The sequence below is a fragment of the Rhinolophus sinicus genome, linkage group LG13 (genome assembly GCF_036562045.2).
Source record: "Rhinolophus sinicus isolate RSC01 linkage group LG13, ASM3656204v1, whole genome shotgun sequence".
NCBI classification, from domain to species: Eukaryota; Metazoa; Chordata; class Mammalia; order Chiroptera; family Rhinolophidae; genus Rhinolophus; species Rhinolophus sinicus.
This window is the reverse complement of record NC_133762.1, coordinates 56,621,270-56,648,976: the sequence shown is the minus strand read 5'-3', so window position 1 is coordinate 56,648,976 and position 27,707 is coordinate 56,621,270. Positions and strand designations below refer to the sequence as shown.

At 37.1% G+C, this 27,707-nt stretch overlaps 2 protein-coding genes across 8 annotated transcripts in view; both read right to left on the bottom strand.

Annotated features, from left to right (window-relative positions):
- Positions 1–27,707, bottom strand: part of NAA20 (N-alpha-acetyltransferase 20, NatB catalytic subunit) — a 343,857-nt gene that overhangs the window by 208,491 nt on the left and 107,659 nt on the right. The gene's annotated exons all lie outside the window — the stretch shown is intronic.
- Positions 1–27,707, bottom strand: part of RIN2 (Ras and Rab interactor 2) — a 244,717-nt gene that overhangs the window by 170,567 nt on the left and 46,443 nt on the right. For 3 of the 7 annotated variants that reach the window (XM_074318239.1, XM_074318235.1, XM_074318238.1), the window contains one exon: positions 16,887–17,025. The exons of the other annotated variants lie outside the window; for them this stretch is intronic. In XM_074318239.1, the coding sequence (XP_074174340.1) occupies positions 16,887–16,906 (20 nt within the window). In that variant the 5' untranslated portion in view covers positions 16,907–17,025. The remainder of the gene's footprint in view (positions 1–16,886; positions 17,026–27,707) is intronic. 7 annotated transcript variants of the gene reach the window in all.

Below are 27,707 nucleotides of genomic sequence, written 5' to 3'. Positions count from 1 at the left end.
AGGGAATAAAGACCTTTCCAAACATATAGAAGCTGAGGGAATTTTCTAACACACCACCTGCACTACAGGAAATATGAAAGGAGGCTATTCAACCACCATCAACAGTGATAATTTGTGGGAACCAAAACATAAACAGAGGAAGAGTAAAGGCCTGAACTGGAATATGGGATTGGAGAAAGTAAGCATGCTGAAGAAAATAGAATACTCTAAATATCAAACTTTCTTTTACATAAACTTAATGGTAACCACTCAAAAACAATCCTGAATTGAAATCTATACAGTAATAAAAGAAGAAACAGAGGGAAATATAATAGAAAACATCACGCAGAAATAATAGACAACAACAAAAAGGCAAAGAAACAATGGAGACACAGTCTTACCAGAAAACTAAACATAGAATGATAGGAAATCCTCACATATCAATAATCACCCTAAATGTAAATGGACTGAACTCATCGATAAAAAGGCACAGAGTAGAAGATTGGATTAAAAAACTACACCCAACCAAATGCTGTCTCCAAGAGACACATCTCAGCTACAAGGACAAGCATAGGCTCAAAGTGAAAGGGTGGAAATTGACAATCCAAGCAAATGGTATCCAGAGAAAATCAGGTGTAGCCATACTGATATCAGATGAAACAGACTTCAGGGTAAAACAGGTAACAAGAGACAGAGATGATCATTTCATAATGGTAAAGGGGACTATACAGCAAGAAGACATAACAGTCATTAATATTTATGCCCCCAATCAAGGAGCATTGAAATATACCAAGCAACTACTAACAGAACTAAAGGGAGAAATTGACCAAACACAATTTTACTAGGGGCCCTAAATACATCATTGACAGCTATGGATAGATCATCCAAACAGAAAATAAATAACGAAATAGTAGCCCTAAATGACACATGAGATGAAATGGACATAATTGACATTTATAGAGAACTTCATCCTAAAACAACAGACTATATTTTTCTAGTGTATATAGAACATTCTCAAGGATAGATCATATATTGGGACAGAAAACTAGCTTCAGCAAATTTAAGAAGATTAAAATCATACCAAGCATATTCTCTGATCACAAGGCTTTGAAATTGGATATCACCTGCGAAAAGAAAGCAAGAAAAACCACAAATACATGGAGATTAAACAACATACTTTTAAAGAATGACCAGGTCAAAAAAGAAATAAGAGGAGAGATCAAAAGGTACATAGAAACAAATGAGAATGAAAATACATCCTACCAACATTTTGGGGATACAGCAAAAGCAGTTTGAAGAGGGAAATTTATATCATTACAGGCCTATCTCAAGAAACAAGAAAAATCCCAAATAAATAACCTCACGTTACACCTTAAAGAACTAGAAAAAGAAGAAAAAGTAAAACCCAAGGTCAGCAGAAGAAAGGAAATAATAAAAATCAGAGCAGCACTAAATGACATAGAGAACAAAAAGACAATAGAAAAACTTAATGTGACAAAGAGCTGGTATTTTGAAAAGATTAACAACATTGCCATACCCTGGGCTAGACTCACCAAGATAAAAAGACAAAAGACACTGATAAACAAAATCAGAAATGAAAGAGTGGAAGTTATCTCGGATGCCCCAGAAATACAAAGGATCATCCAAGAATACTATGAAGCACTATATGCCACCAAATTCAACAACCTAGAAGAAATGGGCAAGTTTTTAGAAACATATAGCCTTCCTAGACTGAACCATGAAGAACTGGAAAATCTAAACAGACCGATCACCAGTAACAAAATTGAATCAGTCATCCAAAACCTTTCCAGAAGCAAAAGTCCGGGACCAGATGGCTTCACTAATGAATTCTACCAAACCTTCAAAGACCATCAAATACCAATCCTGCTCAAACTCTTCCAAATAATTGAAGAGATAGCACTCCCTAACTCATTTTATGAGGCCAACATTACCCTGATTCCAAAACCTGGTAAGGATAACACAAAAAAAGAAAACTGCAGACCAATATGCCTGATGAATACAGACGCAAAAATCCTAAACAAAATTCTAGCAAATTGAATGCAACAAAATATTAAAAAGATTATTCATCACGACCAAGTAGGGTTCATCCCAGGGGCACAACGATGGTTCAACATCCGCAAATCCTTCAATATATTTTCAATATGATACATCACATAAACAAAATAAAGGACAAAAATCATGTGATTATATCAATTGATGCAGAAAAAGCATTTGACAAGATACGACGTCCATTTATGATTAAAACACTTAATAAAATAGGTATAGAAGGAAAATACCTGAACATAATAAAGGCCATATATGACAAACCCTCAGCTAATCTCATAATCAATGGTGAAAAACTGAAGCCCTTTGCTCTACGTTCAGGAACACAACAGGGCTGTCCCCTGTCACGTCTGCTTTTCAGTGTTGGAAAGTCCTTGCCAGAGCAATCAGGCAAGAGAAAGAAATAAAAGGCATCCAAATTGAGAATTAAGAAGTTAATCTGTCACTCTTTGCAGATGACATGATGTTATATACAGAAAACCCTAAAGACTCCACCAAAAAGCTATTAGAAACAATCAACGAATACAATAAAGTTGCCAGCTACAAAATCAACGTACAAAAGTCCATTGCATTCCTATATAATAATAACAATGAAATCTCAGAAAAGATATTAAAAAAATAATTCCTTTTGCTATTGCAGCAAAAAGAATAAAATACCTAGAAATAAACTTAACCAAGGATGTGAAAGACCTATATGCTGAAAGCTATAAGACATTTTTAAAAGAAATTGAAGAAGACACAAAGAAATGGAAAGACATTCCGTGCTCACGGATTGGAAGAATCAACGTAGTTAAAATGTCCTTATTACCCAAAGCAACATACAGATTTAATGCAATACACATCAAAATACCACTTGCATTTTTTGAAGAAAAAGAACAACAAATCATCAGATTTGTTTGGAACCACAAAAGACCCCGAATAGCCAAAGCAATTTTAAGATAAAAGAACAAGCTGGAGGTATCACACTCCCTGACCTTAGCTTGTACTACAGGGCAACAATAATCAAAACAGCATGGTATTGGCAGAAAAAACAGACAAATAGACCAATGGAATAGAACCGAAAACGCAGAAATAAAACCACATAAATATGAACAGATAATTTTTGACAAAGAAGCAAAAAACATACAATGGAGAAAAAACAGCCTCTTCAATAAATTGTGCTGGCAGAATTGGAAAGCCTCGTGCAAAGGAATGAAACGACTGCTGTCACCATGTACCAAAATCAATTCAAAATGAATCAAAGACCTAAGCATAAAATCTGAAACAATCAACTGCATAGAAGAAAACATAGGTACTGAACCTGTGGACCTTGGGTTCAAAGAGCATTTTATGAATTTGACTCCAAAGGCAAGGGAAGTAAAAGCTAAAATAAATGAATGGGACTATATGAAACTTAAAAGCTTCTGCATAGCAAAAGAAACTATTGACAAAATAAAGAGGCAACCAACTGAGTGGGAGATTTTTGCAAACAGTGCCTCTACTAAAGGGCTAATATACAACACACACAAGGAACTCATGCAAGTCAACAACAAAAAAACAAACAACCCAATTGAAAAATGGGCAGAGGACCTGAAGAGACATTTCTCCAAAGAGGACAGAAAAATGGCAAATAGACATATGAAAAAATGCTCAACATCACTAATCATCAGAGAAATGCAAATAAAACCACAATGAGATATCACCTCACCCCAGTCAGAATGGCTATCATCAACAAGACAAATAGTAACAAGTGTTGGAGAGGCTGTGGAGTAAAAGGAACCCTCATACACTCTTGATGGGAATGCGCATTGGTGCAGCCGCTATGGAAGGCAGTGCGGAAGTTTCTCAAAACAATTATGAATTGAATTACAATATGACCCAGCAATCCCTCTCCTGGGTATCTACCCCAAAATTCTGAAAACATTTATCCATAAAGACAAGTGTGCTCCAGTGTTCATTGCAGCTTTATTTAAGGTGGCCAAGACATGGAAACAACCAAAATGTTCTTCAATAGATAAATGGATAAAGAAGTTGTGATATACATACACAATGGAATACTATCCAGCGGTAAGAGAAGATGAAATAGGACCATTTGCGACAACATGGATGGATCTTGAGATTATAAGGTTAAGCGAAACAAGTCAGACAGAAAAAGCAGAGAACTATATGATTTCACTGATATGTGGCATATAAACCAAAAACAACAAAAGAACAAGACAAACAAATGAGAAACAAAAACTGAGAGAGACAGACAATAGTTTAGTGGTTACCAGAAGGTAAAGGGGAACGAGGTGGTAGATGAGGGTAAAAGGGATCAAATATATGGTGATGGAAGGAGAACTGACTCTGGGTGGTGAACACACAATGTGATTTATAGATGATATAACATGAAATCTATGTAACTTTACTAACAATTGTCTATGTAACTTTACTAACAATTGTCATCCCAATAAACTTTAATTTTAAAAAAATCTATGTAACTTTACTAACAATTGTCATCCCAATAAACTTGAATTTAAAAAAAAGAAAAAAAAGAAAGAAATGATCAGCTCAATAGGAAACCCACAGAAGTCAGTGACAGACCTCAAGGAACGGGACTCATGATTAGAATAGGATGAAGGGAGGACATACTTCATATTCTGTTCAAAAGAAATGGATAGAGTTTTTTTTGTTTGTTTTTTTTTATAGAGAGGCAGTAAGCTGTGTCTGTCAGTCAAGAACAAATAAATCTATGCATCTGCACACAATGACAAATAATGGAGATGAATGGAATAGTGTTACTGTAATGACAGAATTACCACAGGCACTGTCAAATATGGGAAATGAGTGATTCGTTCTGGTACAGAAATCAAGAAGAAAGATAGAAAACAGAACTGATGGGGAATTCAACTGTCCACGCACATTCTCATAGTATCATTGTGATAAAAACTGTATATGACATACGTTTGATCTAACTCGCTCACAGATGCCGCCCTCACAAGATTGAGAAAGCAGTGGGAGGAGCTGCTATTCTTGAATGACTTCCAATTAACAAGGAGGAACTAAAGGGAGAAGTGGAAGTGATGAGTGCTGTGAGAGAACATGCTCACGTCATCTTTATATTCATGACATCTGGGAATAGAAACCTAGGCCAGCTGAGAATTTTGTGGATTATAAGCAGAGTTTCAAAAACTTTAAGGTGAGTTGGAGTCTATAAAAACTGACCTCCCTCTCATCAAATGGCATGGCAAGTTCTTGAAAATGGGTTTCTGACACCACGAACACGAGGAAGTAAATAGCTGGGAAAGAAGAATCACAAACTGATGTGTTTGCACAGACAACTTTGCAATGAACGCACATCATTTCTCTCTCAACATTAGTGTAAATCATTGAGCACCTATTGTGAGTGGGAGGACAACCATCGTGAGCAGAGCCATTACCAGTGCTTTAAGTTAGTATAATACTGTCCTGTACCATTTCTACTCTGCACATCTCCCAGGAAGCTCACGCATCTGAGCCACCTAGAAATAAAATACAGTTGGGTCTATCTTAAAGGTTGGGACAGAGAATGGACTCCGTGGGTCTAACGAATCTGGAGACCATATTCCTGGGTCGTCCGAAAACATGTTTCAAATGGGAGATGTTTAGGAGAGGAATGAGCCAGTTCTAATCCTGGTTTTCACTTTTCCAGTTCTCCCCTTTCCCAACCTATGCACTAAGGATGGCTGATACTTGGCACACAATTCATTTAACCATTCTTCTATTTAATAAACATGAATGAGCATCTACAATATACCAGGAAATATGAGATAACAGACATATTAAAATACCACCCTCTCCACCGAGACACTTACAAGATTAGTACTAAAATCAAGATTTGTGACCAGTGCAATAGGAACAGATGATAGAAAGTGTTAAGTTCTTCTAAAGGACACCAGAAGAGCTTTACAAAGAAGGCATTCTGAGTTGAGCCTGGGATTCCAGGCAGAGAAAGAAGCATGAGAAATGCCAGACAGAATTGACGGATGAGTAATTACTTTGGAAAAGCCACAAATCCAATATTGCTCACTCTTGCTAGAGCCCCAAGTATTCTGTGGAAGCGAAATTGAGGCTGGACAGGGGAGATCAGATTGCCCGTAGAACATGCAAACAAATTTAGATGTGACCCTACGGATGATGGCAGGCATCCCTGAACACTTCTGAGTGGGACATTGACACTGTGGAGGAACAACAGGTGTCGAGGGGTGGGAATTATAGTACACATCTGAGATGCGTATAAAGGGTGGGGCACATATGCGAGATTTATTTAGGGGGTACAGGATTTGATGTGTGTAGGAAATGGGAAGAGCAAAAGGTATTTAAGATAACATTCAGGTTTCATCCTTAGGAAACTTGGGTGGAAGATGGTACAAGTCACCAAAATATGGCATCTAGAAAGATAGCAGGTATAGTGGGAGAAACATAAAGTAGCTGAACTTTGGATCAGCTGAGTTTGAGAAGCCTGTGGGCCATCAAAGTAGAGATGACCAAGAGCGAGCTGGACATATGAGTTTGGGGCTCAGACACACAGGCATTCGGTGAAGACACAGAGTTAGAGCCGGCAGGGTCACCAGTGGAGGAGCAGAATAAAATGCATAGTGTAAAGCCAGAGGACTCCTCTAGATCAAGCAGTGTCAGTATCACCTGCAGCAGTGGTCAGGGGCCAGCTCACAGAGCCAATTGTTAAATGCTCAGGCATTTTGAAAGCTGGTTGTTAAACTCTTGGTAGCTTGGTGGGATTATTTATATCACATGGAAACCAGCAAACACTATAAATCAGGCCTGCTTTCCTCAGACCCCACTCTCAGAGCTGGCTACCAGCAGACATCAAACTTGAGAACTTGTCATACATGCAAATTTTCAGGCCCAACCTTAGATCTATTAAATCAGAAACCATGTGGTAGTTTTCATAAGCCCTGTAGGGGATACAGATGCCCAGGAAAGTTTGAGAATACCCACTCTAGACATATGAAACACAGGATCCATACTGGCTGAGGAAGACCAGCCTGACCTGGAGTTCAGTGGAAGTTGTGTGTGAGGCTGGGTTGGCTCAGGGAAAACTCTGGCCTGCTTTTGTGGTGTGTGGTTCCAGACCCCAGGACCCAGAAACAGACTGTTGACCAGTGGTCAGCATCTCTCTAAAACTTTGGTAGGATTAATATGTCTAGTCAGCCCATCCACTCTTTTCGTATCTTCAAAAAGTATTTTTCTGTCTATGCTTCGAAGGCATAGGGGAGGACAGTGATCATTTAAGAGTCTGTAGTGCACTCCTTTGCTTTTTGGTGCTGAGGGGGAGCAGAGTTTGCCACCCCAAAATACGCCTTTTGGCAGATATTAATTATCTTAAGCTGATTATTTTTAAGGAAAAGACTCAGGAAGAAGCTTTGACCTTTCCTCAAACTCCCTTCCTGCTCCAAGAATGAATATATCATCATAGATAACTAGAGATTAATAGGAACAGTATGACAGACAGGTGAGAAGCTAGTAGGTTCTTTTTATCAAAGTCCTCTCTGCATGGCCCAGCAAAGATTTATTTACCAAACATTTGCTTTCCCATCTCCATGTGAATTGCCTACCTTCTCTTTGAAGTCCCAAACCACTACCCTCTTTTTCCTTAGATCAAAATTGCATTTAGGCCTCAATGGTCCCATGTTCTTACAGAACCTTTATATGTACATATGTAATCAAATCTGATTTTTTTCCTATTAATGTGCCTCATGTCAAATTGATTATTAAACCAGCCAGAAGAACTAAGAGAGAAAGAGGGAAAAAATTTTCCCTCCTCTACAGGGCCAAGTTAAAATCTTACTAAGAAAGGCTGGGACAAGGTCAGTTGAAACTGGCATTTGCTCATTTACCATTAAAATGAACTTACTTAGAATAGGGTTTTGTTTCCAGTTACAATTACAAATAAATAATCATAACACTGGGAAACTGATCTTACTAGTCTTTACTACTCTGTCATAATACAAGGTTAAAACCGATAAAATTAGCAGTGAAAACCAGTGTCAATGTGAAAATGGCAACAAATGGGCTGGAGAACTGAGGGCATATTTTAAGTTGTTTTGGCATTTTGAATTTAATGAGAACCATATAGTGTCATTGTTTCATTTTAAAGTTTTTATATGATTAATTTGTAGCATGTTATAAGAAAAAACACCGGATTAGAAATCTTGAATTTGCATTTGTATTTTCATTTATGTGACCTTGGGAAAGTCAGAAAAACTTTGACTCCATCAGAAAGAACAACATAAGAATAATGGGTATACCAGAAGGAGAAGAGAGAAGAAGGGAACAAAGAGTATATTCAAACACACAGTTGACGAGAACTTCCCAAACCTGTGGAAACAACTGGACCTCAAATTCAAGAAGCAAACAGAACACCTAATTACCTCAATCCCAACAGATCTTCTCAAAGGCACATTGTACTGAAGCTGTGAAAAACTAATGACAAAGAAAGAATCCTCAAGAAAGCCAGAGAAAAAAAAAGCAATAACTTACAAGGGAAAGCCCATTTGATTATCATCAGACTTTTCAGCAGAAATTCTACAAGCAAGGAGGGAGTGGAATAAAATATTCAAACTATTGAAAGACAGAAATTATCAGCCAAGCATAATGTATCCAGCAAAGTTATCCTTTAGATATGAAGGAGGAATAAAGACATTTCTAGACATACAGAAGTTGAGGAAATTTTCTAACACATGACATGCATTACAGGAAATACTGAAGGAGGCTATTTGACCTGGAACAAAAAAATCAAAAGAATACAAAACCATGAGCAAGATTACTAACAGACAGACAGAAGAAGAAAATGGCAACCCCTACACAAAACAGGGCACTATACACTTAAACATAATATAGAGGGTGAAGAAGATAAAAACATTTTTTAAAAAAGGAAAAAGATAAGAAAAACACAACCTGTACTGCAACTCAGAAATCAACTCACAGCATAAATAGGGGTAACTTGTGACAACAGAAACATAAAAGGAAAGAGATTAAAGGTCTGAATCTGCAAGGGGAACTGGAGATAAGATGCATGCTGAAGAAAAAGGACTACTGTATATGTGAAATTTTCTTTTACATAAACTTAATGGTAACTATTCAAAAAAGAAAAATCCAGAACTGAGACATATCACATATAAAAAGAAGAAACAGAGGGAAAAAAAATCATAGAATACCACCACACTAAAATAACAGACAGCAACAAAAAGGCAAAGAAACAATAGAGACACTGAGCTACCAGAAAACAAAAGATAGAATGACTATAGGAAATCCTCATATATCAATAATCACCCTAAATGTAAATGGACTGAACTCACCAATAAAAAGGCATAAAGTAGCAGATTGGATAAAAAAACAAAACCCAACCATACACTGCCTCCAAGAGACACATCTCAGCTACAAGGATAAATATGGACTCAAAGTGAAAGGGTGGAAATCAATACTCCAAACAAATGGTATCCAGAGAAAAGTGGGTATAGCCATAATGATATCAGATGAAACAGACTTCAGGGTGAAAAAGATAACAAGAGACAAAGATGGACATTTCATAATGGTAAAGGGGAGTATACAACAAGAAGACACAACACTTATCAATATATGCCCCCAATCAGGGAGCACTGAAATATACCAAGCAACTATTAACAGAACTAAAAGCAAGAAATGAACTAAAACACAATTATAGCACGGGACCCCAATACCCCATTGACAGCTATGGATAGATCATCCAAACAGAAAATCAGTGAGGAAATATTAACCTTAAATGACACATTAGACCAAATGGACATAATTGATATTAATAGAGCACTTCATCCTAGAACACCAGACTATACATTCTTTTCTAGTGTCCATGGAATATTCTCAAGGATAGACCATATGTCGAGACATAAAACAAGCCTCAGCAAATTTAACAAGACTGAAATCATACCAAGCATATTCTCTGATCACAAGGCTTTGAAATTGGATATCAACTACAAAAAGAAAGCACGAAAAACCACAAATAGGTGGAGATTAAACAACATACTTTTAAAGAATGACCAGGTCAAAAAAGAAATAAGAGGAGAGATCAAAAGATACATAGAAACAAATGACAATGAAAATACATCTTGCCAAAATTTTGGGGTGCAGCGAAAGCAGTTTTAAGAGGAAAATTTATAGCATTACAGGCCTATCTCAAGAAACAAGAAAAATCCCAGATAAACACCTAACATTACACCTGAAAGAACTAGAAAAAGAACAAATGAAGCCCAAAGTCAGCAGAAGGAAGGAAATAATAAAAATCAGAGTAGAACTAAATTAAACAGAGAACAAAAAGACAACAGAAAAAACATCAATGCAACAAATAGCTTATTCTTTGAAAAGATTAATAATATTGACAAATCCTTGGCTAGACTTACTAAGGTAAAAAAAGAAAAGATACAAACAAAATCAGAAATGAAAGAGGAGACATGACCACGGGTACCACAGAAATACAAGGGATCATACAAGAATACTATGAAGGACTATATGCCACCAAATTCAATAACCTAGACGAAGTGGACAAGTTCTTAGAAACTGTTAGCCTTCCTGGGCTGAACCATGAAGAACTGGAAAATCTAAACAGACCGATCACCAGTAATGAAATTGAATCAGTCATCCAAAACCTTCCCAGAAGCAAAAGTCCAGGACCAGATGGCTTCACTAGTGAATTCTACCAAGCAATCACAGAGCATCTAATACCTGTCCTCCTCAAACTCTTCCAAGAAATTGAAAAATAGGTAATAGTTTCTAACTCATTTTATGAAGCCAACATTACCCTGATAGCAAAACCTGGTCAGGATAACACAAAAAAAGAAAATTACAGACTATTATCTCTGATGAATACAGATACAAAAATCCTAAACAAAATTCTACAAATCAAATACAACAATACATTAAAAAGTGGGGTTCATCCCAGGGGCACAAGGGTGGTTCAACATATGCAGATCAATCAATGTGATTCACCACATAAACAAAATAAAAGATACAAATCATGATTATATCAATAGATGCAGAAAAAGCATTTGATAAGATACAAAATCCACCTATAATTAAAACAGTTAACAAAATGGGTATAGAAGGAAACAACCTTAACCTAATAAAGGCCATATATAACAAACCTTCAGCTAATTTAATAATTAATGGTAAAATAATGAAGCATTTTGCTCTATGTTCAGTAACAAGACAGGGTTGCCACCATTACCACTGTTATTCAACATAGTATTGAAGTACTAGCAAGAGCAATCAGGCAAGAGAAAGAAATAAAAGGCATCAGAATAGGGAATGAAGAAGTTAAATTGTCCCTTTTTGCAGATGATATGATTCTTTATATAGAATACTCTAAAGACTCCACCAAAAAGTGATTAGAAACAATAAACAAATACAGTAAAGTTGCTGGCTACAAAATCATTGTACAAAAATCCATTGCATTCCTGTATTCTAACATGAAATTTCAGAAAAAGAAATGAAAAAAAACCAAAACAATTCCGTCTGCAATTGCAACAAAAATAATAAAATACCAAGGAATAAACTTAAGAAAGGATGTGAAGGACCTAAATACTGAAAACTATAAGACATTTGAAAAAAAAATTGAAGAAGACACAAAGAAATGGAAAGACATTACATGTTCATGGATTGGGAGAATCAACATAGTTAAAACGGCCATATCCCAAAGCAATAAACAGACTTAATGCAATCCCCGTCAAAATCCCAATGGCATTTTTTTAAAGAAATAGAACAAAAAATCTATCAGATTTGTATGGAATCAGAAAAGACCCTGAATAACCAAAGCAATCCTAAGAAAAAAGAATAATGTTGGAAGTATCACACTCCCTAACTTCAACTTGTACTACAAAGTCACAATAATCAAAATAGCATGGCATTGGCTGAAAAACAGACACATAGACCGATGGAATACAACTGAAAACCCAGAAATAAACCCACATACATATGGGCAGATAATTTTCGATAAAGGAGCCAAAAATATACAATGGAGAAAAGAAATCCTCTTCAATAAATGGTACTGGGAAAATTGGAAAGTCACATGCAAAAGAATAAAACTAGACTGGTTATCTGTCGCCATGTACCAAAATTAACTCAAAAGGAATCAAAGACCTAAACATAGGACCTGAAACAATTAAACTGCATAGAAAAAAACATAGGTACTAAATTTATGGAACTTGGGTTCAAAGAGGATTTTATAAGTTTGACCTCAAAGGCCAGGGAAGTAAAAGCTAAAATAAATTTGTGGGACTACATCAAACTGAAAAGCTTCGGCACAGCAAAAGAAACCATCGACAGAATAGAGACAACCAAGTGAATAAGGAGAAGATACTTGCAAACAATGCCTCTGATAAGGGACTAATATGCAAAATATATAAAGAACTCATACAACTCAACAACAGAAACACAAACATCCAATTAAAAAATGGGCAGAGGACTGAACAGACATTTCTCCCAAGAAGACATACAAATGACCAACAGATATAAGAAAAAATGCTCAACTTCACTAGCTGTTAGGGAAATGCAAATTAAAACCATAATGAGATATCACCTCACCACTGTAAGAATGGCTATCATCAACAAGACAAATAACAAGTGTTGGAGAGGCTGTGGAGAAAAAGGAACTTTCATACACTGTTGTTGGGAATGTAAATTGGTATAGCTGCTATGAAAACCAGTATGGAGGTTCCCTAAAAAAAAATTAAGAATAGAATTACCATGTGACCCAGCAATCCCTCTCCTGGGTATCTACCCAAAATATCTGAAAACATTTATCCATGAAGATATATGTACCCCGATGTTCACTGCACTTTATTTACGGTGGCCAAGACATAGAAGCAACCAAAGTGTCCTTCAATGAATGAGTGGATAAAGAAGGTGTGGTGTATATATAGACAATGGAATACTATTCTGCCATAAGAAAAGATGAAATACTGCCATTTGCAACAACATGGATGGATCTTGAGATTATTATGCTTAGCGAAATAAGTCAGTCAGAAAAAGTTGAGAACCATATCACTTCACTCGTATGTGGGATATGAAACTGAAAGCAATAAAGGAATAAGACAAACAAAGAAACAAGAACTCATAGAAACAGACAACAGTTTAGTGGTTACTAGAGGCTAAGGGGGGAGGAAGAATAGTAAAAGAGGGTAAACGGGGTCAAATACATGGTGATGGAAGGAGAACTGACTGGGTAGTTAGCATACCATGTGATATATAGATGATGTATTATAGAAATGCAAGACTTGAAACCTAATTTTATTAACCATTGTCACCCCAATAAATTTAATAACAATAAAAAAGAAATTAACCTCATAGGATGGTCTGAACACAAACATCCTAAGTAAAAGCGGGTCATGGCAGGTAGTTATGCCCTAGGCCTATAGCTTACTTGGCAAAGGTCAATCTTTACCTTAAGTCAGCCTGTTTACTGTTTTTTGTTTTTTTTTGCATGTAAGATAACATACCTTTGAAATGTCAGAGTCATCTTTTTTAGACTCCTTAAGGCACAATCACTGGCAGCAGGGACCAGAACACGAGACCATGGAACCCCTCATTGTTATCTTGTTTCCCACATACCATCTCTATGTGCTGTAAATGTTAATTATTAACTATCCTGTGCCCACCAATGTAAAAGAAGTATGTGTCTCTCCGCTTTGTTTTTTATCCAATCCCAGAGATTTCCCAGCTTTGCTTCCTCCTGCCCCCTTAATCTACCACCAGTGAATTTCATGTAAACCTCCATCTCTTCCTTTGATTCTAATGTATAAAATAAACTGTAAAACTGCTAACCTCCGGAGCATTTTCTCAATCCATTGAGATTTTGCTTCCTGGCAACTGTTCAGTTTGGCTCAAATAAACTCATTAAAATTCTCTATAGGTTTGGATGATTCTTATGTTAACATCATCATTTCTGGCCACTTGTAGCTATATGATTTTTGCATTCAAAATGAAAATATACTTTTGACCACTAAGTAATAAATATTCTTTGTAAAAATCAAAACTATACAAAAGTATATGAACAAAAAAGTCTCTTTCTATTATAGACTGAATTTTCATTACCCCCCACCAACCTGACCTAAATTCATATGTTGAAGCCTTAACCCCCAATGTGACGGTATTTGGAGAAGGGACCTTTGGGAGGTCATTAGATTTAGATGAGGTCATGAAAGTGGGGCCCTCATGATGGGATCAGTGCCCTTAAAAGAGACATGAAAGAACTTGCTTTCTCTCTTTCTCCACCAGGTGAGGACACAGCTGGAAGCAGCACATCTGCAAGCCAGGAAGAGGGCCTTCACCAGGACCCAAACATGCTGGCACCCTGACCTTGGACTTCCAGCCTCTAGAACTGTGAAAAAATAAATTTCTGTCGTTTAAGCAACCCAGTTGATATTTTAATACCACCCAGTTGGTATTTTATTATGGGAGCCCAGAGCTGAGCAAGATACCTTTTAACCATTTCCCACCTACAAATTCCATTAACCATTAAGGATGTATCCTTCAGAATTGTGTGTATGCCCACATGCACGCATGTGCACATGAACACATACACAGTTTTACATAAATGGGTTATTTGACACATACTGTCATGTGTTCTGCATTTTATATTTTATAATATAAAATGGACATCTTTTCATCTTAACACAAATATATCTACCTCAAACCCTTTCACATTCCTTTGAAGGGTACTCCATAATACATTTAATCAAATTGGTTAACATTTAGCTTGCTTTAGATTATTGCTATTTTTGATATTTTAAACAATGTTGCAACCTTTGTTTGAACAGTTTTTAATCTATGTTCAATTACTTCTCTAAATTAAGTTCTATAAAAAGGCTAAAATACAATAAATGAAAGACTATAGAGAAGAAACATTATTTGAATCCCATTGAAATAAACTCCTCTTCCTCAATGTAACAACCAGGAGTTACAAGATAATTAAAACTAAACACTCTGACGAGAATGGAAACTGAAACAAAAGACTTTATGAAAATCAGTTTATCAGAGTTTCCTTAAACCGATTATTTGTTGGAGGAGGGGACTAGTCAGATATCCAGTACCTCTAATTGCAGAGCAATCATCCATGGGAAATAGCTACTAAGCCCATTCACTTTCTTTCTAATTGAAAGCTCATCAAAGGCACCTTTTGAAGAGGTAGTGTATTTTCTTTGCCCTACCAATTCCAAAGCAACAGGGACTATTCCAGTTTACCCACCAGGCACGAGCTCCCAGGGTAGATTAGTATCCTGGCACTGTGGTTTACACAGGAGCAAGCCATGAATCCACATAGGGGAAACAGCCTGAGGCCTGGGCCTCCACTCCCCTTGTGGTTGACTGAGTTTCTGGGCCTGTGAAGGTTTCTTGGCAATGTTTAGGCTAACTAGTTATCCATGATACTAGCAACAAATATGACCTTCTAGACTTGTCTCATAAGTCACAACATCTTAGAGTGCAGTTAGCACTGGGAGGAAGCTGAGAGATCACTGAGTGGCAGATATCAGGTACTGCCCCTCTCCCTGACATTGCAGGCATTGGTGATCAGTTGTGGAACTATTTCGCAATGGGGTTCTTCAAAATCCTTTTCAATACAGCACTCTAGTCCTTCAAGCAGAGTTGGACCTAATCTTATTTCATCAGTGAAGAAAGTGAGGCCCGAAGGCTAAATTACCTAACCACGGTCTCGCAGCTAGCAGCGTCAGAGCTGACTTAGAATGTGGTTCTCCTTGATCTCCCCAACAGCATGCCAACACCTACATCCTATTCTAAGTGAGAAGGTTACTATGTTTGGTATTTCCCAGAGCTTCCAGATGATCAACAGGACAGGTAGGAGCAGAAATATCCAGATAAGAGCTCTGTTGTCTCAATGAGGTAGAGCTGGCAATCCCTTTCACTGCCAAGGTTAAGGAGTTATACTTCCTATATGTTCATCTAATATTTTGTCAGTCCCTTTGTTTCTGGGACCCAGTTCTAAATAAAAGTCAACCATGTCCAACCCTCACCCAGGGTGCACTGTTTTCTGTTTGTATTTCTCCCTTTAACGCCCTATGCTAAAAGACTCATAAGAAACCTAAGGCCTAGTGAGGTAAAAATAGTTTCCCAATGCCACCCAGGGTTCAGACAAGAACATGATCTTCTGACACCTAGTTCAGCCAATCTAACTGATTGACCATTTGTCCCTGCTCTTCAACTGCTCTAGTTCCTTAAACTTGAAGAGGCTTTACTCTGAATAGGAAAATTACAGTTCCCCTGATTGCAGAGGTAACAGCCATAACAGACATAGGTCAGGTGATATCAAATGGAGGTTAAGATCGAATCTACAACCTGGGGATAGTTGGTCACAAGCTGCCAATCAGTGATGCTAAATCAATTTGAAACCTAGTGACAATAATTGATAACATTAAGGTATGACTTTAGTAATGTCGATGAGTCTGGCCTACGGAAAAAAAAATCCCTTGGATTGAAATTTTCTGAAATTAGACTCAAGTGGGTTAGAGTAAAAACACATTTGAGATAAATGAATCTGTACCAAGATTTTCAAAACTGGATCAATATATGAGGACTCACCCCATCCACAATTATTATGCATGTGCCACGGGCAAGGGGCTGTGATCAACTCTTATGTCTGTTTCCTGAGGGCAGGAGTGTGCATGGCAAGCTTCTTATGCAAATGAGACATTTGTCTTTTTTAATATCCAATTTGTCTGTATATTATACCGTAAAGATGAATCATGGACTGCGACAAACCCCTAAACTGAAGCCTTGATACTTCCCTAAGCAACTTTCATCTTCCTTCTAAAGACACAGTATTTGGAGCTGTTGCTTACAACGGGCACGCAAGGTGCATTGTTCAGCCATGACTAATAAATCTCCCAGAAGATTCTGTGGTGTAGCAAGCTCCAGAGGAAGTAGACAGCAATGAATCAGAGTGCTCAGGAGTGGAAAATACAATGTGATTCACATTAACTGAAAGAAAAGATTGAGGGAGAAAAAAACAACTAAAAATTAAAACCACACACACAGGCCCTCACATATCAGTAACTATCACACTGGGCATGTCAAAGTAACTTCTGCTTTTTCAAAGTCCAAAGAAAAAAAGGCAAAGTTTTCAAAATAAAGTCTAATAACTCGATTTATGGCAAAATTGTACTATAATGCATAATATAGTTACATAAAAAGAAATGAATTCTTTTTAGTGAAGTTGGTATTTGTTATAAGAAAAAAAGGAGTCAATATATTATTTTTCACTCAATCTCAAATAATCCTTTATATATCTTCTTTAATTTTTGTTGCACACTATCAAACTTCAAAATGCTAACTCTTGCTTAAAGTACAGTTTATCTTCATAGAGAAATATTTTTGCCTCATCATATGCTTTCTGTCAAGTAGCATCATTTCATTTCTCAATAATGATTTATCTAGAAAAGCGAGGGAATGAAAGTTGGGCTCCTTAGAATTCAAACAACAAGCAAGTAAAAATTAAATAAGCAAGCAAACAAACAAACAAAAAACAAGCCTCAAAGCTATTGGGATCAATCATTGTAAACAATGGAAATCACTGGAAACAATGAGTAGAGACATAGGACTTAGACTTAAAGTAAGAGCCAATTACTAATCCATGTGGACACACATTTTGAATTTCTATTAAATGAATAAATATAAATTTGAATTGGTTAGTTACAAGAAAACATGACCAAATTTACAAAACATCAAATGAAGTTAATATTTGGATAGAATTTGGTTTATTCCAGCACTTGGTTGGCCAAGTGGATTTTAAAATCAGCATAGACCAGAAATTGAATGACCTGACAACGTGGGCCACAGAGGTTTGGGGTAGATGTCTTGGGTGGGGATGTTGTGACCACTCTAGTTGTTGTGAGCTGTTGTTATAATCAGTGCTGATGTTAGGAAATATATGTTACCTGTTTTTGGAAAGTGGCACTGATCAGTGAAAAGGCAGAGTTAGGTGCCTGGAAGCACTGAGTAGGGGCAAGAACAGAAGGAAGGAAGGTGGGAGTGGGCAATGTGATCACCACCACACATACACATACTACAGACATGTGCATTGGTTCCAGGGAGCTGAGCCCCAAGGCAAATAGCCTGGGTCAGGCCTTACAATGTGTTATTTTTTCTGAACTTTTCAATGTGGAGTCTTCTTTGGCCGAGCTAACCCAATGACTGAAATTTCCACTTCATGTTTGGGTATGGGAACTCCTAGACATACATTTGCACTCCCATTTGCCAGTGAGAATCAAGCAAAACAAAACAATGTCAGAAACAGCATTTTGGTCTCAAACCTTTTGGTCCCTGGATCTTGCAGTTAATGCTACCATTTTCTATTCTGACCTACTTAACAAAATTTACAGTTTACCAAGACTTGAGGAGATCAGTCATCATTTCAAATTACCCATCAGAAAGGCATTTTATAAATTTTTAAATAAGTTTTGTATATTTATCTTATTTTTCTAAATATCAAAATCCCTAAAATGTGCAGAAACCAAGGATAATAATCTATTACTCTAGTAATAAAGACTATGTATTATTTCCCAGTTGATTTTTGTTTTCAGTATTTTTAGTTACAAAATTATGAATGATACAGGTATGGGGACATTCAAAAAGCAATAGAAGTTTGTTATAGAAATATTAGAAAATAAATTAAAATAAATAAATAAGAATTTAAAAACTATAGGTCTATTTGTTAATCCTCCGTAGTACATCCTTCCAGACTTTTTATGAATCCATCTGTCTCTACCTCCTTAATGTGTTTTATTTCATTTTGCAAAGCTTATTATTACCTGACATACATTGTGTATTTATTTTCTTATTTATTGTCTGTTTCTCCCAGTGGAATGGAAGCCTCTTGGGGGAAAATGCTTTTCCACTTTGTTCATTACTAACACCCAGTCTCACACAGTGTCTGATGCATATTAGGAGCTCATACGATTTAATGAATGAATAAAAGAATGAATAGTTGGTACTCACTAAATATTTGAAAAATTGTAAGCTAGTACAAGCCAACCTGAGTCAGGGAGATGGCAAGTAGACTGAAACTTCTTTTCCATCTCATTGTTCTTTAGTCCATCTGCTATTAGCTAAATTACTCCATTTTCTGTTTAAACTCAGTAAATTTAGCTATAGGCATATATTCGGTTCACTTTCATTGTTTAACATTGTAGAAAAAGTCATGGACTTGGTGGGAAGTGAGAGGTGACTCTGCAAATGGGCCAATCGGGGTCAATGTGGAGTGGGCAAGAGTGGGAAAGTCCACTGTGGAGCACACGTGTGCCGGTGCTTGTGCTGCAAGAGCGGTGACTGAACAGATCTGCTTATTCCCTGCTCTCACGGTCTGACCCTGCATTCTCAGGAGGACACGTAGCAATTGCCTCTTGCCCATACCCAAAGGGAAAGGATGAGGAAGCTAAGTAACTTCTGTAGTAAAAGGAGGAAAATACAAGTCCTTTTATGTTTTTCTTTATCTAACGTATGGACATTTTTAAATCACCAATTTCCCAAACTGAGAAAAAGTGGTCAAGGAAGTATGTTTTGATTTAATAAAGGCCCATTGTAGCATTACTAGACAATGACTCTTTCTGGCAAAAGATTTAAAATCTGATCTCGCAATTCCCTTTAATTCTTTTTTTTTCTTAATTTACTGGGGTGACAATTGTTAGTAAAATTACATAGTTTTCAGGTGTACAATTCTGTATTACATCATCTATAAATCCCATTGTGTGTTCACCACCCAGAGTCAGTTCTCCTTCCATCACCATACATTTGATCCCCCTTACCCTCATCTCCTGTCCCCCACCCCCTTTACCCTCTGGTAACCACTAAACTCCTGTCTGTGTCTATGAGTTTGTGTTTCTCATTTGTTTGTCTTGTTCTTTTGTTGTTTTTGGTTTATATACCACATATCAGTGAAATCATATGGTTCTCTGCTTTTTCTGTCTGATTATTTCGCTTAGCATTATACTCTCAAGATCCATCCATGTTGTCACAAATGGCACTATTTCATCTTTTCTTTTTTTTTTTTTTTATTAAATTTATTGGGGTGACAATTGTTAGTAAAATTACACAGATTTCAGGTGTACAATTCTGTATTACATCATCTATAAATCCCATTGTGTGTTCACCACCCAGAGTCATTTCTCCTTCCATCACCACATATTTGATCCCCTTTACTCTCATCTACCACCCCCCTCCCCCCTTACCCTCTGGTAACCACTAAACTATTGTCTGTGTCTATGAGTTTTTGTTTGTCTTGTTCGTTTGTTGTTTTAGGTTTATATACCACATATCAGTGAAATCATATGGTTCTCTGCTTTTTCTGTCTGACTTATTTCGCTTAGCATTCTCAAGATCCATCCATGTTGTCACAAATGGTCCTATTTCATCTTTTCTTACTGCCGAATAGTATTCCATTGTGTATATATACCACAACTTCTTTATCCATTCATCTATCGAAGGACATTTTGGTTGTTTCCATGTCTTGGCCACCGTAAACAAAGCTGCAATGAACATTGGAACACACGTGTCTTTATATATAAATGATTTCAGATTTTTTGGGTAGATACCCAGGAGAGGGATTGCTGGGTCATATGGTAATTCTATTCGTAATGTTTTGAGGAAACTCCACACTGCTTTCCATAATGGCTGCACCAGTCTGCATTCCCACCAACAGTGTATGAGGGTTCCTTTTACTCCACAGCCTCTCCAACACTTGTTACTATTTGTCTTGTTGATGATAGCCATTCTGACTGGGGTGAGGTGATATCTCATTGTGGTTTTCATTTGCATTTCTCTGATGATTAGTGATGTTGAGCATTTTTTCACATATCTATTTGCCATTTGTATGTCCTTTTTAGAGAAATGTCTCTACAGTTCCTCTGCCCATTTTTCAATTGGGTTGTTCGTTTTTTTGTTGTTGAGTTTCATGAGTTCCTTGTATACTTTGGATACTAGCCCCTTATTGGAGGCACTGTTTGCAAAAACCTTCTCCCATTCAGTAGGTTACCTCTTTATTTTGTTGATGGTTTCTTTTGCTGTGCAGAAGCTTTTAAGCTTCATATAGTCCCATTCGTTTATTTTAGCTTTCACTTCCCTTGCCTTTGGAGTCAAATTCATAAAATGCTCTTTGAACCCAAGGTCCATAAGTTTAGTACCTATGTTTTCTTATATACAGTTTATTGTGTCAGGTCTTATGCTTAGGTCTTTGATCCATTTTGAATTAATTTTGGTACATGGTGACAGATAGCAGTCCAGTTTCATTCTTTTGCACGTGGCTATTCAATTCTGCCAGCACCATTTATTGAAAAGGCTGTCTTTCCTCCGTTGTATGTTTTTAGCTTCTTTGTCAAAAATTATCTGTCCATATTTATGTGGTTTTATTTCTGGGTTCTCAATTCTATTCCATTGGTCTATGTGTCAATTTTTCTGCCAATGCAATGCTGTTTAGATTATTGTTGCCCTGTAGTACAAGCTAAAGTCAGGCAGTGTGATACCTCCAGTATTGTTCTTTTTTCTTAAGATTGCTTTGGCTATTCGGGGTCTTTTGTGGTTCCAAACAAATCTGATGATTTTTGTTCTATTTCTTTAAAAAATGCCATTGGGATTTTGATGGGGATTGCATTAAATCTGTATATTGCTTTGGGTAATATGGCCATTTTAACTATGTTGATTCTTCCAATCCATGAGCACGGAATGTCTTTCCATTTCTTTGTGTCTTCTTCAATTTCTTTCAAAAGTGTCTTATAGTTTTCAGCATATAGGTCCTTCACATCCTTGGTTAAGTTTATTCCTAGGTATTTTATTCTTTTTGCTGCAATTGCAAAAGGAATTGTTTTTTGTATTTCTTTTTCTGAGATTTCATTGTGAGTATATAGGAATGCAATGGACTTTTGTATGTTGATTTTGTAGCCAGCAACTTTACTGTATTTGCTGATTGTTTCTAAAAGCTTTTTGGTGGAGTCTTTAGGGTTTTCTATATATAACATCATGTCATCTGCAAAGAGTGACAGATTAACTTCTTAATTCTCAATTTGGATGCCTTTTATTTCTTTCTCTTGCCTGATTCCTCTGGCAAGGACTTCCAACACGATGTTGAAAAGCAGAGGTGATAGGGGACAGCCTTGTCATGTTCCTGGACATAGAGCAAAGGGCTTCAGTTTTTCACCAATAATTATGAGATTAGCTGAGGGCTTGTCATATATGGCCTTTATTATGTTCAGGTATTTTCCTTCTATACCTATTTCATTAAGTGTTTTAATTATAAATGGATGTAGCATCTTGTCAAATGCTTTTTCTGCATCAATTGATATAATCATATGATTTTTGACCTTTATTTTGTTTATGTGATGTATCACATTAATGGATTTGCGGATGTTGAACCATCCTTGTGCCCCGGGGATGAACCCCACTTGGTCCTGATGAATAATCTTTTTAATGCATTGTTGTATTCGATTTGCTAGAATTTTGTTTAGGATTTTTGCATCTGTATTCACCAGAGATATTGGTCTGCAGTTTTCTTTTTTTCTGTTGTCCTTACCAGGTTTTGGTATCAGGGTAATGTTGGCCTCATAAAATAAGTTAGGGAGTACTGTCTCTTCTTCAATTTTTGGAAGAGTTTGAGCAGGATTGGTATTAGATCCTCTTTGAAGGTTTGGTAGAATTCACTAGTGAAGCCATCTGGTCCCGGACTTTTGCTTTTGGGAAGGTTTTGGATGACTGATTCAATTTTGTTACTGGTGATCGGTCTGTTTAGATTTTCCAGTTCTTCATGGTTCAGCCTTGGAAGGCTATATGTTTCTAAGAACTTGTCCATTTCTTCTAGGTTATTGAATTTGGTGGCATATAGTCCTTCATAGTATTCTTGGATGATCCTTTGTATTTCTGTGGTGTCCGTGATAACTTCCCTTTTTCATTTCTGATTTTGTTAATTAGTGTCTTCTCTCTTTTTATCTTAGTGAGTCTAGCCAAGGGTTTGTCAATTTTGTTAATCTTTTCAAAGAACCAGCTCTTTGTCACATTAATTTTTTCTATTCTTTTTGTTCTCTATTTCATTTAGTTCTGCTCTGATTTTTGTTATTTCCCTTCTTCTGCTGACCTTGGGTTTCACTTGTTCCTTTTCTAGTTCTTTAAGGTGTAACATAAGGTTACTTCTTTGGGATTTTTCTTGTTTCTTGAGATAGGCCTGTAATGATATAAATTTCCCTCTTAAAACTGCTTTCACTGCATCCCAAAAATTTTGGTAGGATGTATTTTCATTGTCATTTGTTTCTATGTGTCTTTTGATCTCTCCTCTAATTTCTTCTTTGACCCGGTCGTTCTTTAAAAGTATGTTGTTTAATCTCCATGTATTTGTGTTTTTTCTGCTTTCTTTTTGCAGTTGATATCCAATTTCAAAGCCTTGTGATCAGAGAATATGCTTGGTATGATTTCAATCTTCTTAAATTTGCTGAGGCTGATTTTATGTCCCAATATATGGTCTATCCTTGAGAATGTTCCATGTACACTAGAAAAGAATGTATAGTCTGATGTTTTAGGATGAAGTGCTCTATAAATGTCAATTATGTCCATTTCATCTAATGTGTCATTTAGGGCTGCTATTTCGTTATTTATTTTCTGTTTGGATGATCTATCCATAGCTATCAATGATGTATTTAAGTCCCCTAGTATAATTGTGTTTTGGTCAATTTCTCCCTTTAGTTCTGTTAGTAGTTGCTTGGTGTATTTCGGGCTCCCTAATTGGGGGCATAAATATTGATGACTGTTATGTCTTCTGGTTGTATAGTCCCCTTTACCATTATGAAATGTCCACCTTTGTCTCTTGTTATCTTTTTCACCCTGAAGTCTGTTTCATCTGATATCATTATGGCTACACCTGATTTTCTCTGGGTACCATTTGCTTGGAGTGTCAATTTCCACCCTTTCACTTTGAGTCTATGCTTGTCCTTGTAACTGAGATGTGTCTCTTGGAGACAGCATATGGTTGGGTGTAATTTTTTGTCCAATCTGCTACTCTGTGCCTTTTTACTGGTGAGTTCAGTCCATTTACATTTAGGGTGATTATTGATATGTGAGGATTTCCTGTCATTCTATCTTTAGTTTTCTGGTAAGACTGTGTCTCCATTGTTTCTTTGCCTTTTTGTTGTTGTCTATTATTTCTGTGTGGTGGTATTCTATGATGTTTCCCTCTGTTTCTTCTTTTATTATAGTATATATTTTAGTTCTGGATTTTTTTTTTGAGTGGTTACCCTTAAGTTTATGTAAAAGAAAGTTGGATATTTAGAGTATTCCATTTTCTTCAGCACGCTTACTTTCTCCATTCCCATATTCCGGTTCAGGCCTTTACTCTTCCCCTTTTTATGTTTGGGTTGCCACAAATTGTCCCTGTTGATGGTGGTCGAATAGCCTCCTTTAGTATTTCTTGTAGTGCAGGTCATGTATTAGAAATTCCCTCAGCTTCTGTATGTCTGGAAATGTCTTTATTTCTCCTTCATATCTAAAGGATATCTTTGCTGAATATATTATTCTTGGCTCATAATTTCTCTCTTTCAATAGTTTGAATATTTGGTTCCACTCTCTCCTGTCTTGTAGAGTTTCTGCTGAAAAATATGATGATAATCTAATGGGCTTTCCTTTGTAGGTTACCGTCTTCTTTTCCCTGGCTGCCTTGAGGATTCTTTGTCTTTGATTTTAGACAGCTTCAATACTATGTGCCTTGGAGAAGGCCTGTTGGGATTGAGGTAATTAGGTGTTCTATTTGCTTCTTGGATTCGAGGATCCAGTTCTGTCCACAAGTTTGGGAAGTTCTCATCAACTATTTGTTTGAATATACTCTCTGTTCCCTTCTCTCTTTCTTCTCCTTCTGGTATGCCCATTATTCTTATATTGCTCTTTCTGATGGAGTCAGAAAGTTCTTGTAGAGTTCTTTCATTTCTTTTAAGTCTCAAGTCTCTTTCTTCTTCCATGCGTGTCATTTCCAGGTTTCTATCTTCGATGTCACTGATTCTTTCCTCCATCTGGTCAACTCTACTACCTAAGCTGGTTATTTCATTCTTAATTTCTTCTATTGAGTTCTTAATCTCCAGAAATTCTATTTGGTTCTTTTTGAAATTTCAATCTCTTTCGTAAAATGCTCATGTTGTTCTTTGATTGTGTTTCTGAGTTCATTAAACTGCCTTTCTGTGTTTTCTTGCATCTTGTTGAGTTTTTTCAGAACTGCAATCTTGAATTCTCTGTCATTTAAGTCACATATTTCCATATCCTTAAGTTCCTTTTTCTGGATACTTTTCATTTTCTTTCTGAGCTGTCTTGTTTCCTTCCTTATTCATGGCAATTACTGATTTATTATTTCTCTTTCTACTCATCTACAGGAGTGGCTTCTAGAACAGTTTGATAGGAAGAGGTCTTACTTTTGTTTTCCAGTAATTGTCGGTAGAATGTTTTATTTTCTCTCCAACTGCAGCCTTGTTTTTCTCTCTCACACAGTACTGCTATGTTTTCTCTGTACTATTCCAGCTTCTCACACAATGCGGGGATTCCCTGGGAGAGGGGCTTCTCCTCTGTTAATAGTTCGCCTGGGTCACAGTGCGCAGTGTCCCGGTGGGTATGTGGAGAGCTTTTGAAGTTCCAAAGCTCTTCCTGCACCAGATTCAGAGCCCGTATATCTCAGCAGTTCTGTTTACTCCTGTAGGGATCCACCCAGATAGGTGGGGCCAGGGGCGGGGTCAATTGTGACAGGTGGCCCAGAGCAATGGCGGGGACCACCACCACAGCCAGTCCTGCTTCCACAGCTGCCTTCCCTTTGCCGGAACAGTTGGGCTGCGAATCTGTGTCTGCGGTCCACAGATCTCAGAACAGCAAATATTCTGTTCTTTTGATCTGACACTGCTACTTTTCCGCTTCTTGCACCGGGCAGGTGGCGGCGGGGCGAGCTCTGGGACTGTAGGGAGGGGGAGGCTAGTCTCAGTGCCTAAGGCTTCCATTCTCTGCTCGGCAGTGAGGGCTTAAACCACCATTTTCAGCCTTCTTCCCTCAGACTTTTCTCCGAGGTCTCTACCGTGAGCGTTGGGTTCAGCCCTGTTATATGCTGCCCCCACAGCCCTGTGGGCCATAAGTGGAGCCCTAGTAGTCCGAGTTCTTCCCTCTCCCGCAGCTGCGGTAGTTCCGGGAAGCAGCGAGCTCAGAGCACTGAGCTAGGTCTGCATCCTGCACCCGCGGGTCTCCGTCTCCGCACTTCTCCCTTCCCTCCTCCCCCACTCACATGATTCACCCACCTTTAGATGAATTCAGTAATGGGCCTCTTCGTCTTGCCTGTCTGCTGTGCAGGGAGTCCTTTGTGGAGTTATTGTTTTTCGATTAGTTGTAAATTCCAGGGGAGCTTTACAGAGGCTCACCTCACACCGCCATTTTGATGAGCTTCCCCCTTTAATTCTTTTAGTGAGGATGTCCACACTATGAAACAATTCCTGAGTGTGCCATTCTGATGGGGTGTCAGGGGAGTGATGAGGGCTAGACTGTTTAAAAACTTTCTTTAGAAATGATTTTGAACTTACAGAAAAAAAATTACAATAATCCCTTACTAATCAATAAGAATAAGACAAGCAACCCAATACAAAAATGAGAAAAGATTTGAACAGATATTTCAGCAAAGAAGACAAATGAATGGCAACTAAGCACATGGATAGATGCTGGACATCATTAGTCATTAGGAAATGCTAAACCCACAATAAGATGCCACTACACTTCTATCAGAATGGGTAACATCAAAAAGTCTGCAGGTGAGGATATGGAGAAATCAGATCACCCATATATTATTGGTGTGAAGCAGTAAAATGGTACAGTCTCTTTAAAAATGGTTTGTCAGTTTCTTAAAAGAGGTAAACACATACTTACCATATGACCCAGAAACTTCACTTGTAAGTACCTACCCAAGAGAAATAAATATATGTCCACACAAAGACTTGTAGGTGTATGTTCATAACAGCATTATTCATAATAATAAAACTAAAAACAGTGCAAATATCTATCAACTGTAGCATGCATAAACAAAAGGGATATATCCACACAATGAAATTACTATTCCACAGTTTAAAAGGAATGAACTATTGACAAATGCTACAACATGGGTGACTTGAATAATATTATGCTGCCTGAAAGTAGTCAGATACAAAAGATCACATATTGTATGACTCCATGTACATAAAATTTCAGAAAACTATAAATTTATGACAACACTCATATATGTACACTTAAAATGGGTGAATTTTATGAAATGTAAATTATATCCTAAAAAAAGCTGTTTTTATAAATGGGAGCATATTCTAGCTATTGTTCTGTACTGTGCTTTCTTTCTACTCAAAATTATAACTTGAAAAGAGTTGCAGATCAGCATAGTAGGTCTTCCTCTTTGGTTAGTGGTTGTATAATGTCATTTTAGGCTGTACCAAAATTTAAATAAATTACATACAAAAAAATGATTTCCTTTCCTCATTCAGTCCAAGGCCTTGGAGATATTTAGCTTCTGCTGTGCTCAGATTTTAAAGTTACAAATTTCCTCCTTCTATTCCTCAAATTCTTTGGAGCACTCTGTTAGCAGATGCTAGTGGTGCCTCAGCCATGTTCCCTCAGCACCCACCCTTCTCACA